The sequence below is a fragment of the Calliphora vicina genome, chromosome 3, assembly GCF_958450345.1.
Source record: "Calliphora vicina chromosome 3, idCalVici1.1, whole genome shotgun sequence".
Lineage (NCBI taxonomy): Eukaryota > Metazoa > Arthropoda > Insecta > Diptera > Calliphoridae > Calliphora > Calliphora vicina.
Window position 1 is genome coordinate 88,623,458 of NC_088782.1, and position 12,772 is coordinate 88,636,229.

The 12,772-nt window shown below is 37.1% G+C and overlaps 1 protein-coding gene across 1 annotated transcript in view; it reads right to left on the minus strand.

The window, feature by feature from the left end:
* The window catches only part of LOC135955616 (limbic system-associated membrane protein), a 303,077-nt gene that overhangs the window by 73,737 nt on the left and 216,568 nt on the right, over nt 1-12,772 (minus strand). Inside the window, exons 4-6 of the mRNA XM_065505973.1 lie at nt 9,196-9,293; nt 8,823-9,125; nt 8,601-8,771 (exon numbers count right to left, since the gene is read on the minus strand). Coding sequence (XP_065362045.1) covers nt 8,601-8,771; nt 8,823-9,125; nt 9,196-9,293 — 572 coding nt within the window. The remainder of the gene's footprint in view (nt 1-8,600; nt 8,772-8,822; nt 9,126-9,195; nt 9,294-12,772) is intronic.

Below are 12,772 nucleotides of genomic sequence, written 5' to 3' on the forward strand. Positions count from 1 at the left end.
GCTATGAAATCCCTTTGCATGATATTGAAGAACAGATTGGGACATACAAAACTGGTCTTAATTTTTTAACAAAACGATACCTGATTCAAAATCTGCCAATTGAATTTAAACTGGATACGGGGGCAGATATTAACTGCATACCAATGAATTTTATAGAAAAGTTAAATGTTCCTTTTTCTCGTATTAATAATATTAGAGTTACAGATTATAATTCTAATACAATAAACATTCATGGTGAAGTTAGGCTAACGTGTTTTGATGAGGAAAGTGGTACGGGTCATGTAGCAAAGTTTATGTTTGTCGATGAGGATTTTGAGCCATTGCTGGGATTGGAGGCGTGTGTGTCGTTTGACTTGGTAAGGCGTATAAATTCAGTTGGGGTTGCTAGTGTATTTCCTTCTGGGGTGAGTGAGTTTGTAGAGAAGGTGAAGGATATTTTTGACGGTGTGGGAAAATTTCCTGGTACTTGCTCAATTGTATTAAAGGCCGGTTCTATTCCGGTGTTGCACTATAGAAAACGGATTCCTATGACACTACATGATAAGCTAAGGTCCGAGTTGATTAAACTGGAAAAAGGGGGAATCATTAGTTCTGTGGATTATCCAACGAATTGGGTCAACAACATTCAGATTTTGGAGAAGCCAAACGGGTCACTGCGTGTTTGTCTTGACCCAAGGCCAGTTAATAAGTGCATTAAGAGGGAACATTTTCTGATTCCGAGGTCTGAGGACATCTTAAGTCGTTTGTCGGGCAAGCATGTATTCACCGTGCTTGATTTAAGAAACGGTTTTTGGCAAGTTCAACTTGACCGACAAATCTCAGATTTAACAACATTTATGACCCCATTTGGTCGCTATAGGTGGAATCGGTTTGGCATAAATAGTGCACCGGAAATGTTCCAACGTCGGATGGTCCAAATATTTGGGGATATCCCTGGTGTCGAAATATATTTCGACGACATGTCAATAGCGGACTGGGATCATGAGGATCATTATAGAACGCTTGCCCTTGTTTTAGAACGATCTCGGGAGAATAACATTAAGTTTAATCCCAGCAAGATACAATATAGAACAGGGGAGGTAAAATTCATGGGATATAGCATTTCGAATAACTGCGTTAGACCGGATAGATGTTATATTGAGGCAATTACTAATATGCCAACACCAAATAATAAGGGGGATGTTTTGAGACTCCTTGGGTTGTATAAATTCTTAGGTAAGTTTATCCCAAATTTGTCGAGGCGTACGGCTGGTTTACGTGAGCTGTCCAGGAATGACGTTGAGTGGAATTGGTCGGATAAACATGATAGGGAATTGAAGGAGCTTTCTGAGTCTATAACGAGTACCCCTATTTTAGCATTATACGACCCAGATCAACCAATTTGTATTCAGACTGATGCGTCAAAGGATGGCCTTGCGTGTTATTGCAAAACGATATGCCTGTAGCATACGCGTCTCGGACTCTGTCAAGGAACGAGCAGAAATGGGCCCAAATCGAAAAGGAGCTACTGGCTATCGTGTTTGCGTGTGAACGATTCCATTACTTTTTATATGGCCGTGAATTTATTGTGCATTCAGACCACAAGCCGCTGGAACCTTTAATGAAACGGGACATTGATGATGTGACTCCTCGCCTTCGTAGAATGTTCATGTATTTGCTCAAGTACCCGGGTATGTCCATTGTATATAGGCCGGGAAAACAGATATTAGTTGCGGATTGTTTGTCGCGTGCTCCTCTACCGGAAAGTTCGGATATGAGCGAGGAGTTATCGGGGGTGATGATGGCCTATTGCTCAAGGATCATCGCCTGGTGATTCCAACCAACATGCAGAGGACTATCTGTAAGATGTTGCATGAATCACATCTGGGGATTGAGAAGACATTAGCACGTGCGCGCACCCAATTTTTCTGGCCGGGTATGACGAATGACCTGACGGAAATAGTTAAGCGATGTGGCATATGCGAGAAATTTACACGGAACAATCAGAAGGAGCCCTTGGTACAGGATACTGTGCCAGAGTATCCATTTCATAGAGTGGGTACTGACATTTATGAATACGCTGGGTATTCCTACATAGTTCTGATTGACGCGTATTCGGGTTTCATTTGTTCCAGGAGGTTAGTTCAGAAATCTGCTCGTTAGTGCATCAGTGCCCTTGATGAAATATTTTGTGAATATGGGTACCCGACCCAGATGAGGGGCGATAATAATCCATTTAACTCAAGGGAATTTGATCGGTATGCCAATGAGTACAATATAGAACTAGTATTTTCCAGTCCCCGGTATCCTCAGAGTAATGGATTGGCAGAAAAGGGGGTGGCAATAGCTAAAGGTATTTTGAAACGTTGTTTCGAGGCTGCGGAGGTTGAGAGGTTTCAATATCATTTATTAGAATATAACGCGACTCCGGTTGCCAGCATGGGTATCTCTCCAGCTCAGTTATTTTTTGCTCGACAGATTAAAACACGTTTGCCCATTTCTAGTAAACTATTGGTGAGTAACACTATGGATGAAAGAATTGTCCAGGAGAAATTGGAAAATAAGAGGAGCGTACAAAAGAGATACTTTGATCGTAGTGCCAGACAATTGCCGGTTTTGAATCCAGGTGATCGTATAATGTTCAAGAAAAATTCTAAGGATTGACAATATGGGAAAGTTGTGAGAAGATTTAATGATCGATCATATATTGTAGCTGATAATTTTGATAATTATTTTCGTCGTAACAGACGGTTTATAAATACGACCAGCAACAATGACTATGATACAAGTGATTTGCTATATGAAGATCATATTGCAAATTACAAGTACCCTATTAGTAATACACCATGCGAACTACTTCCATCGGTTGGGCATGGCAATAGTCATTGTAGTGGTAGTGATGATGTAGGGATAAGATCCGAAGTAACCGATCAATCAGCAGGAGAGTCGTCTGATTCATCCGTTTATCATGAAGCTGATTGTGACAGTTACGGACCTGCGAGTGACCCTGAAGATTGTAACACTCATAGAAATTCGACTGATGTAGAAATATTGCCAACTCCTTTAACAGTTTGTTCTCCATATAAAACCCGTAGTGGTAGAACAGTTCGACCTCCAAAAAAGTATATGTTTGATTAAGAAAAAAGAAAAAAAAAATCATGTATTAAGTCTGGCAACTCTATATGAGTTGTACAAAAAAGTATATGTTTGATTAAGAAAAAAGGAAAAAAAAAGAAATCATGTAATAAGTCTGGCAACTCTATATGAGTTGTACTTAATTTTGTAAGCCGTTATCTCTCATGTATGTAAATCTCATATCTAAAAAGTATGTAAAAAGTTGTCAAGGCATGAGGATCTGTGAAAATTAATTTATAATAAAAACTTTAAAACTTTAAAACTAGTAGATTGCAGAAACCCAATGAGACGCTACAAGATTTTGCGTTGGAAGTCGAGCGTTAGCTACAGCTTACTTATCCAGGGAAAAACAACCCATTTTTGTACCATAACATGATAGAGGCATTCGTCAATGGCATTCGCGATCCTGAAATAAAACATGCGGTTTGTGCTACACCTAAACCATCATTTGCTGAAACAATCTCATTTGCACTGGCGCAAGAAACGGCGAAAATAATTTCAAAGCCTCAAATATGCAAGGTGCGCAATATCGAGGTTGTTGCTGAAGACGAGAGAAATATAGTCGATGAATTAAAAAAGGTCTTGGAGGCGTTTAATGAGAAGCATAGCAAAGCCAGAGTAAAATGTTATAATTGCGGTAAATCTGGTCATATTAAACGAAACTGCAAAGCACCGAGAAAACGAACCAGATCTGTTTCGCCTCCAAGAAACAACCAGCCGACAAATCATCAATCGTCACAAGAATCACCTTTAAACTAAAACGAGCTAGTACTATGGGGCAAGAGCTAGCTCCCACATCTGAGGGCCCTACAATCTCCATATCAGTAATGCAGCAGAAAAATAGCAATCTTAGTGGATACATCAACGGTCAGAAGCACATTTTTACTATAGACACAGGAGCGTCGCAGTCCATCGTCAAGCCCGATTTAGTGAAGGACTCAATTGAACCATTACGTGGGGTAAGACTGCGCACATCTACTGGGGAGCCAGCCACTGTCTATGTGAAAGTAACCATTGCCAATGTTAGCGTCAATCATGTATTTATTGTTGCCGATGATTTCATGATTACTCACGGCATTACTTTGGATATGGGACAAAAAGTTATGATTTGGCGAAATGTGGAAATACCCCTTGACGTCGGATATGAAAATAGGACTCAAGTAAGAAAGCTAGTTACCGTCGAGCATCAGAGACTACCACCACAGTCAGAAACTTTAGTATGGGACTGTATGGAGAGAGATTGTGAGGACAACAGTTTGTGGGTGGTAGAACCAGCAGAAATAAAAAGTGATCTTATAACAGCAAAAGCCCTCGTTAAACCCTGCAACAACAAAATAGTTCCTGTAAGAGTGCTTAACCTGTGGTTAAGCCAAATTCCGAAATAGGTCGATGCACTTCAGCAGAGGTTATCAATTGCGAGAAAAACCCGGAACATGCCAATAAATCCACCAAAGAACACGAGCTACTAGCGGAATATGTGGGGAAATGGGTAGGAGGATTAGCGCCGCCCGACAGAAATAAGGCCAAACAGCTTCTGAAGAAACATACCACGGTCTTCGCCTTAAAAACGAAATGGAGGGGGATGGAGTAATCGAACCATCTTCAAGTCCTTGGAGCTCGCCTGTTGTGTTAGTTAAAAAGAAAGACGGCACCACTAGGTTTTGCGTCGATTATAGAAAGCTGAGAGACGTTACCAATTACCCGCTACCAAGAATTGACGACACCCTGGACACATTAGCTGGAACTAAATGGTTCTCCACATTGGACTTGCAAAGTGGATATTGGCAGGTAGAGATTGAAGAAAAAGACAAAGAGAAAACTGCGTTTAGTGCTAGTGATAGATTATGGCAGTTTAATGTGATGCCCTTTGGACTCTGCAATGCTCCAGCCACATTCGAGCGTTTAATGGAACATGTGTTCACTGGAAGACATGCTTGGTGTACCTCGATGACATAATTGTCATGGGGAAGTCTTTCGATGAACACTTGCAAAACCTTGAAGAAGTCCTTAAACGAATAGCTGCGGCTGGACTTAAACTTAGCGTAAAGAAATTTGCATTGTTCCAGAAAGAAGTTAAGTATTTAGGGCATCACGTAACAGTAGACGGCATATAAACAGATGAGGATAAAATACGAGCCGTAAAGGACTGACCTCGTCCGAGAAATCTTCACGAATTGCGCAGTTTTCTAGGCCTTTGCACGTACTACCGACGATTTGTACCAAATTTTGCCAGTGTTGCCGCAAGCCTACATGAGCTAAAGCAGAAGTCGCGAGCGTTCCTGTGGAGTGAATCTCAAGAACAGGCCAATTTTGGCATATCCCATCCCAGGGGCGAAGTTTGTGCTAGACAGCGATGCCAGTGGATACGGAATAGGCGGTGTGCTTTAGCAGGTGATCAACGGGACGAAAAAGGTCATAGGCTACTACAGCCGAATACTTTCCAAGCCTGAGAGAAATTACTGCGTAACGCGACGTGAACTCCTGGCAGTATTAGAGTGTGTGAAGCATTTCCACAAGTATTTGTATGGTCAGCACTTCCAACTGAGAACCGATCATTCTGCCCACAGGTGGTTGTTGCATTTTAAACAACCGGAAGGGCAGCTGGCTCGTTGGATTGAGCGGCTTCAGAGCTATGACTTTAGCATCGAACACCGGAAGGGTTTGAGAAATTACTGCGTAACGCGACGTGAACTCCTGGCAGTATTAGAGTGTGTGAAGCATTTCCACAAGTATTTGTATGGTCAGCACTTCCAACTGAGAACCGATCATTCTGCCCTCAGGTGGTTGTTGCAATTTAAACAACCGGAAGGGCAGCTGGCTCGTTGGATTGAGCGGCTTCAGAGCTATGACTTTAGCATCGAACACCGGAAGGGTTTGAAACACGGCAATGCGCACGCGCTCTCAAGACGGCCTTGCAACCTGGAATACAAGCTTTGCGCAAAAGCCGAGGAAAAGGAATGTGTCATTGACGTTCGACTAAGACATATAGAGTCCAGTGCAGATTGGTCTGTATTGCAGAGAAATGACCCCATACTATCAAAAATAATATCGGCAAAAGAAGAAGGCCAGCCCGCAATGAAATATCGCCCGAAAGTCCACTGATGAAATCATATTGGGCCCTATGGAATAGTCTACAATTGTTAAATGGCTGCTTATACCGCATATGGGAAAGCTGACGGTAAAACAGTGACAAATCTAATTGTTGTACCATCCTCTAAAATAAACGAAGTAATGAAAGAGTTTCATGACGGTACCAGTGGTGGTCATCTTGGCGTGACAAAAACCTTAGAGAAGCTAAAACAACGTTTTTATTGGGTGGGTTGTCAGCAAGCAGTAGCCGATTGGGTAGTCAATTGTCCACAATGCATAGCAGTAAAGGGCCCAGTAAGAACAAGTCGTGGACAACTTCAGCAGTATAACTCAGGTAAGCCATTCGAGCGGATTGCGATGGATGTAGCAGGCCCTTTCCCTGCCAGTGATGCTGGAAACCGTTACGTTCTAGTAGTTATGGATTATTTCAGCAAATGGCCAGAGGTATATGCAATACCCAATCAGGAAGCTAAAACGGTTATAAGCGTATTTGTGAACAACTGGGTGTGTCGCTATGGTGTTCCACTGGAGTTGCACTCGGATCAGGGTAGAAATTTTGAATCCGCCGTATTCAAGGAAATGTGGGATTTATACGGAATAAGAAAAACCAGAACAACGCCACTGCATCCTCAATCTGATGGCATGGTCGAAAGATTCAATCGAACCCTGGAGGAATATTTAAGAAAAGTGGTCAGTGCACACCAGAAGGACTGGGATGAACACATACCAAAATTTCTATTGGCATACAGGTCAGCTGTTCATGACTCGACCTCTCAAACACCTGCAAAAATTGTCTTCGGGACAGACAGACATCAAATAATGAAAACACTTCCCAAGAGCAAGATGACATTAACGAACTTCACGAATTCGTACGCAGACGAATAAAAATGACCAGCGACAAAATGAAAGCCAGATACGATCGAGCAGCAAATTCTGAGGGATTTAATGAAGGCCAACTTGTACTGCTGTATAACCCACAACGCAAGAAGGGACTGTCTCCCAAACTACAAACCCATTGGGATGGACCATACAAGGTGATTAAGAAATTAAACGACGTGGTGTACAGAATACAGAAAGAAAAGAGCACGAGTTCTAAAATGAAGGTCGTACATCTAGAACGACTAGCCGCCTATGGGAGAAGTGAATCTATGTCTATTCGGGACGAACAGGCTTAAGCGGGGGGCAGTGTTACGAAATTGTAATTGAATTCAAATATAACGATTTTAAGGGCTGATTTAATTGTTACGAAATTGTACTTGAATTCAAATATAACGATTTTAAGGGCTGATTTAAAAGTAGCATAATGCTTTCAAATAAGAGTGCTGTAATTGATCGTAAGTTGGCAACGCTGTTTGCTGCGACCGTATATTCGAATTCGAATATTCAGTTAAAGAACATTGTAGAAAGTACACCACAGATGGCTTATGTATTAGTAAGATCTAGAATATTCAAACTTTGAATATACGGTCGCATTTTTTTTAAATATTTTTTTTTCGAAAGATTGAAGAAATAGCTATCTAAACTATTTGGAACACATTTTGCTAAGAACAATAGGTAATAAGTAACATGGATGAGAAAAATCACATGTTTGGCCAAAATGTCAAATTTTGACCCCCTGTAACTCATAGAGTTCTGGACCGATATTGTCTGAATTACTATCCAATAGATCTAACCTTGGTGTAAATTTCATCCCGATCGGAAGACATCGATTTTAAAAGTTGGTTCACTTGACGTGAAATCCCCCATATATACTTAAAACTATGAACAAATTAAATACAAATTTTCAAAGCAAATCATCGCAAATAATATATATCGTTTCTAGAACAAAAGATATTGTTTAGAAATTTTGTAGAATTTTATTTAGAAACTTTGTAAAAATAAATATAGAAGAAATTGATTTTATGGCAGAAACGGAAATATGTATGTTCCGTAAAGCTTTCTAGTAGTATTGATATAAAAACCCATATATTAAATTTTTATCGCAACATATATTATATTGTTATATTATATTTTAATATTAAAAGAGGCAATTCATCTTTTCGTCCAAAAAACATAAAAAATTTACTATTTTTTTAATTTCTAAATTGAAAATCGATTATTTTTGGATCCATAACTGATATTGCTCTGAAATCTGTTATATATTATTGGTAATTTAGTTGTCTAACTAACAAAAAAATTCGAGTCCGTTCGTTCCAAAAGTGTGACCTATATTTTTAAAAAAGCGATCCAAGGAATGGAAACAATTTATATTTTCATTTTTGAAATGCCTAAAAAATGGTACGTGTTAAAATTTTACATGTCGAATGTACCATACTTTGTAAACGTATGATTATGATACTCCAAAACTCAAAATTCCGAAACGAAACCTAATGCAAATATGTAGTTTCGGATCTTACCTCATTCCAGCCGTATTTGTTTCTAGCTTGTACAATGGCCTCATAAACGGCATTGTGTTCAAGATTTTTTATGACATATGACATTATATAATGTGTACTGTCAGTACGCACTGCAGTAGGTTTAATATGATATTCATGCCATTTGCCAGGATGTTGATAAGTTTCGTTCATCTGAAAAATAAAATGTTTAATAGATCTTCATATATAAGTAAAATAGCTAACCAATAATCGTCTGTATAGAAGCTTTATTTCTTCAAGTGGAGGAATTGACTCAATAGTCCATGTAAGATTATAATGGTCTAATGAACCGCTTAATGCTGGCGATATAAAATCCGCAGGACCAGGTCGGCCTGAAACTTCAATGTACTTTTTAGTGCGTCCAAGAGCATTGTCAGCAACACAACTGTAGTTTCCAAAATCTGAAGATTGGAAATTTCTTATAATAAGACTATATCTGTCTTCTCTTGGATACATGGAACGCCTGTCTGTCTGATCAAGTAGAAAGGAGTTCTGATACCAGAGCATCTAAAATTATAATTAAATTATAAATATAAACAATAAATTTTATACATTAAATAATAATTATAAGGCATACTTCTGAATTAACGTCTCCGTGAACGACGCATACCAACTCAATGTCATAACCCTCTGCCGCATGAACCCATGATTTTTCCACGGTAATTTCTGGTGGCGCTATAATTAACAAAGAAATTTATTTTGTCATTAATACATTTTCAATTAATTAATTAATATTAATTACACAGGTCAACAGAAAAAAACCCTGTAGGAACTCAAACTCATTTTTAATTAACTTCAAACTGGTTTTTTATAAGCACATCTAGTTGATAAAGTGACTTTTTTCCTTGTCGCCGACTCACTATTTGAACATAGGCATGTCATAGGCTGTAGCTAATTGGCCATCTCTGCATGACTTTTAAATTGACTACAAATTACTTATTTTTCAACCAATTTGTAGTTTATTAAAATATTGGTTATTATAATCGGTTTATACAATTTTTGTTTGCTTTAAAAATGCCTCTTACTGTATATTTTTATATTTTGTTTTTAAATGAACTATTTTATAATGTAATAATAACACTTTTATTAATTTTATTACATTCTTTCAATAGGCGCAATTTACATTAAGAATTTTCAGACGTCTGTTTTTTCGAATTCCCTTTTGAGAATCTTCCAAAAAATCATGAAAAATTTACACGGTGATTTTTTACATGAAATTATGTTTGTCTTGTATTTGACATTTAATTGTTGATTCTCTTTAGTTGTTTATTCATAATATTTTTTTTAAGCGAAAACATCTTATTAATAATTCAACCAGTTCTTTTGTCCACATTTTCATATACAGTCAGCGTCTAAAGAAAGTGTACAACTTGTTTTTACATTTAAAACATTTTATTTACATATTAAAAAAGTATTTCTTCTCCAGTTGTAGTATATTTAACAACACATTTAATTGTTCTCTTGCAATATATAAACAAAAAACTAAACTAGTTCAACTGCAACAAAAACAGTAACAACAAAACCAAAAATACTCCATTTTTAACGCGTCAAAAGAAAGTGTACAGTTTAGGGAAATTAGAAGTAAAAACGTGTTTAGTATTTTATTTGACATCTTTTGGGTTTTAAAACAGTTTCAAGCCTCCTTGGCATTGTTTCTACCAATTTTGATGTCACCGATGTTGGTATGTTGAACCACTCTTCCTGCAGGATTTCGTGTAGAGAGTCATTGCTGGTAATATTTCATTTTCTGATCTGTATGTCCAAATGCTACCACAGATGTTCAATGAAATTAATGTTCGGTGACTATGGGGGTTGTTCCAGTTGTTTCGGTGTATGATACAACAGCCATTCTTTAACAAGTTAAGAAGTATGCTTCGGATAGTTGTCCTGTTGGAAGATCCAGGTTCGGTCTAGATTTAATTTTCTAATGATGGGTTCCATATTTTCTATAAGAATGTTTAGGTAATCGGTTTTGCTCATCAAACTATCAATAAAAATGAGTTTTCCCATGCCAATTGCCGCCATACACCCCCACACCATTAACTAACCACCACCATGCTTTACGGTGGATAGTACATTTTTTGGTCGAACTCTTGATTTTTGCTTCTCCAAATTTTACTTCTTTTTTTACTTCCGAAAATCTCAAACTTGCTTTCGTCCGTAAACATCACATTATTCCAAAACAATTTCCTTGGTTTTTATACCTGTTTGCGAATTCTCGAAGTCGCTCTTTATTTCGTTTGGAAATGTGGGGTTATTCTCTCGGAACTCCACCATATAGATCATTTGGGTGTAGCGCTCGGCGAACCGTACTGTTACTAACTCCCACTCCAGACGAATTTGTTAATTCTTCGCATAATTTTACTGCACTTACTGTGAATACTTTCTTCACTGCTCTCACAATCGATCGTATTTCAAGGTTGTTAAGGCGTTTTGGTGTTCCGGCACGTTGCTGATCTTCTAAAATCAAAATTTTTTTGTTTGTCTATAATTTTTTTACAGTATTATGGCTTCTTCCTATTATAGAGGAGATTTCACGTGACGATTTGCCTTCATTTTTAAATTTTATGACTTACTTTATTGTTTCAATTGCAGTTTGTTTTCCCATTTTGGTTTTAAAGTTCTCGCGATCAAACAAGAAAAGCTACTATCTTAAAATCTCATGAGACTAGCAGCAAGATCCACAAAAAATTATAATCTAGGCAAAAATAAAGAATAACAATATATTTTTTTATGTAGCTAGAAAAATCTTATTGCAATTCTAAATGTGTACACTTTTTTCTGACGCGTTAAAAATGGAGTATTTTTGGTTTTGTTGTTACTGTTTTTGTTGCAGTTGAAATAGTTTAGTTTTTTGTTTATATATTGCAAGAGAACAATTAAGTGTTTTGTTAAATATACTAGAACTGGAGAAAAAATTGTTTTTTAATATGTAAATAAAACGTTTTAAATGTAAAAACAAGTTGTACACTTTCTTTTGACGCTGACTGTAAGTATTAAATATTTTTGATTTTTTTATTTCTTTCTTTATATATATGTATATATACAGTACGAGACACAAATGTGTAAATAAATTTGGAAATATCTATAATTTGAATTTTTATGCTCAACATTTACCAATCTGACAATATTTTTTACACAATATGAAGATCATGATTAGTGAAGTATAGCAATACAAAAAAAATTAATTTCAAGTAATGGCATTTAAAGGATATCAAAAAGTTAAAAACTGAATTACACAATTTTGTCGCATTTTCTTTAAAGTTAAATAAACTTGTTATTATTATTTAGAAAAAACAATTTTAATCAATTTCATTAATGACAGTTAGTTAAAACATGTTACTAGTTAACAATTTACAATTCTTTAAGGAATATTGAATATGAAGAAGATTATCACCGAAGTAGCAAATTCTGTTACCGAGCAGCTGAAAAATGGTATCTCCCATCGAAAAATATCCACCAAATTCAATATTTCTTTTAATCTGTTGAGAACATAGCGAATATATGAGGTTTGGCTTTTCCAGCACCAATTTGTGGACGGAATTCAGTTCTATTGTTAAAAGATGGTCTCACTGTATAACGTCTAGTTGCATCAGGAGAAGAAAATAGTCCCCGTGAGGTACAACCAAAACTATCTTCATGCTACCAAATTAAGATTTCAAAACGTGCATCTCTTAGAGAAATCAAAAGATGTGGTTTTTATGCAATAAAGATTGTTAAAAAACCTTCTTTAACTGAAAGACACAAGTCTCTTCGACTAACATTTGTAAATTATTTTAAGAAATGGACCTTTGATGATTGGGAAAAAGTTATCTGTACAGATGAATCGAAAATTAACCATTTTAGAACTGATGGACCAAAATATGACTACCAAAAACGAAATGCGCCATTAAAAGACCGTGATTTTATGACGACTATGAAATATGGTGGTGGAATATTGCCATTTTGTGGTTGTTTTTCTGCGAAAGGTGTAGGAAAACTCCATAAAATTGGTAGTAATATGAATGCAGAAATGTATATAGACATTATCAAGACAACAGATGTGGATAGTCTGAATGATTGGCGTGGACAAATTGAAAACACTGTGATACTACAAGATAACGATAAGTAACATAAGTCTAAAAATACGCTTAATTTTTTAAAAACCGCCAAAA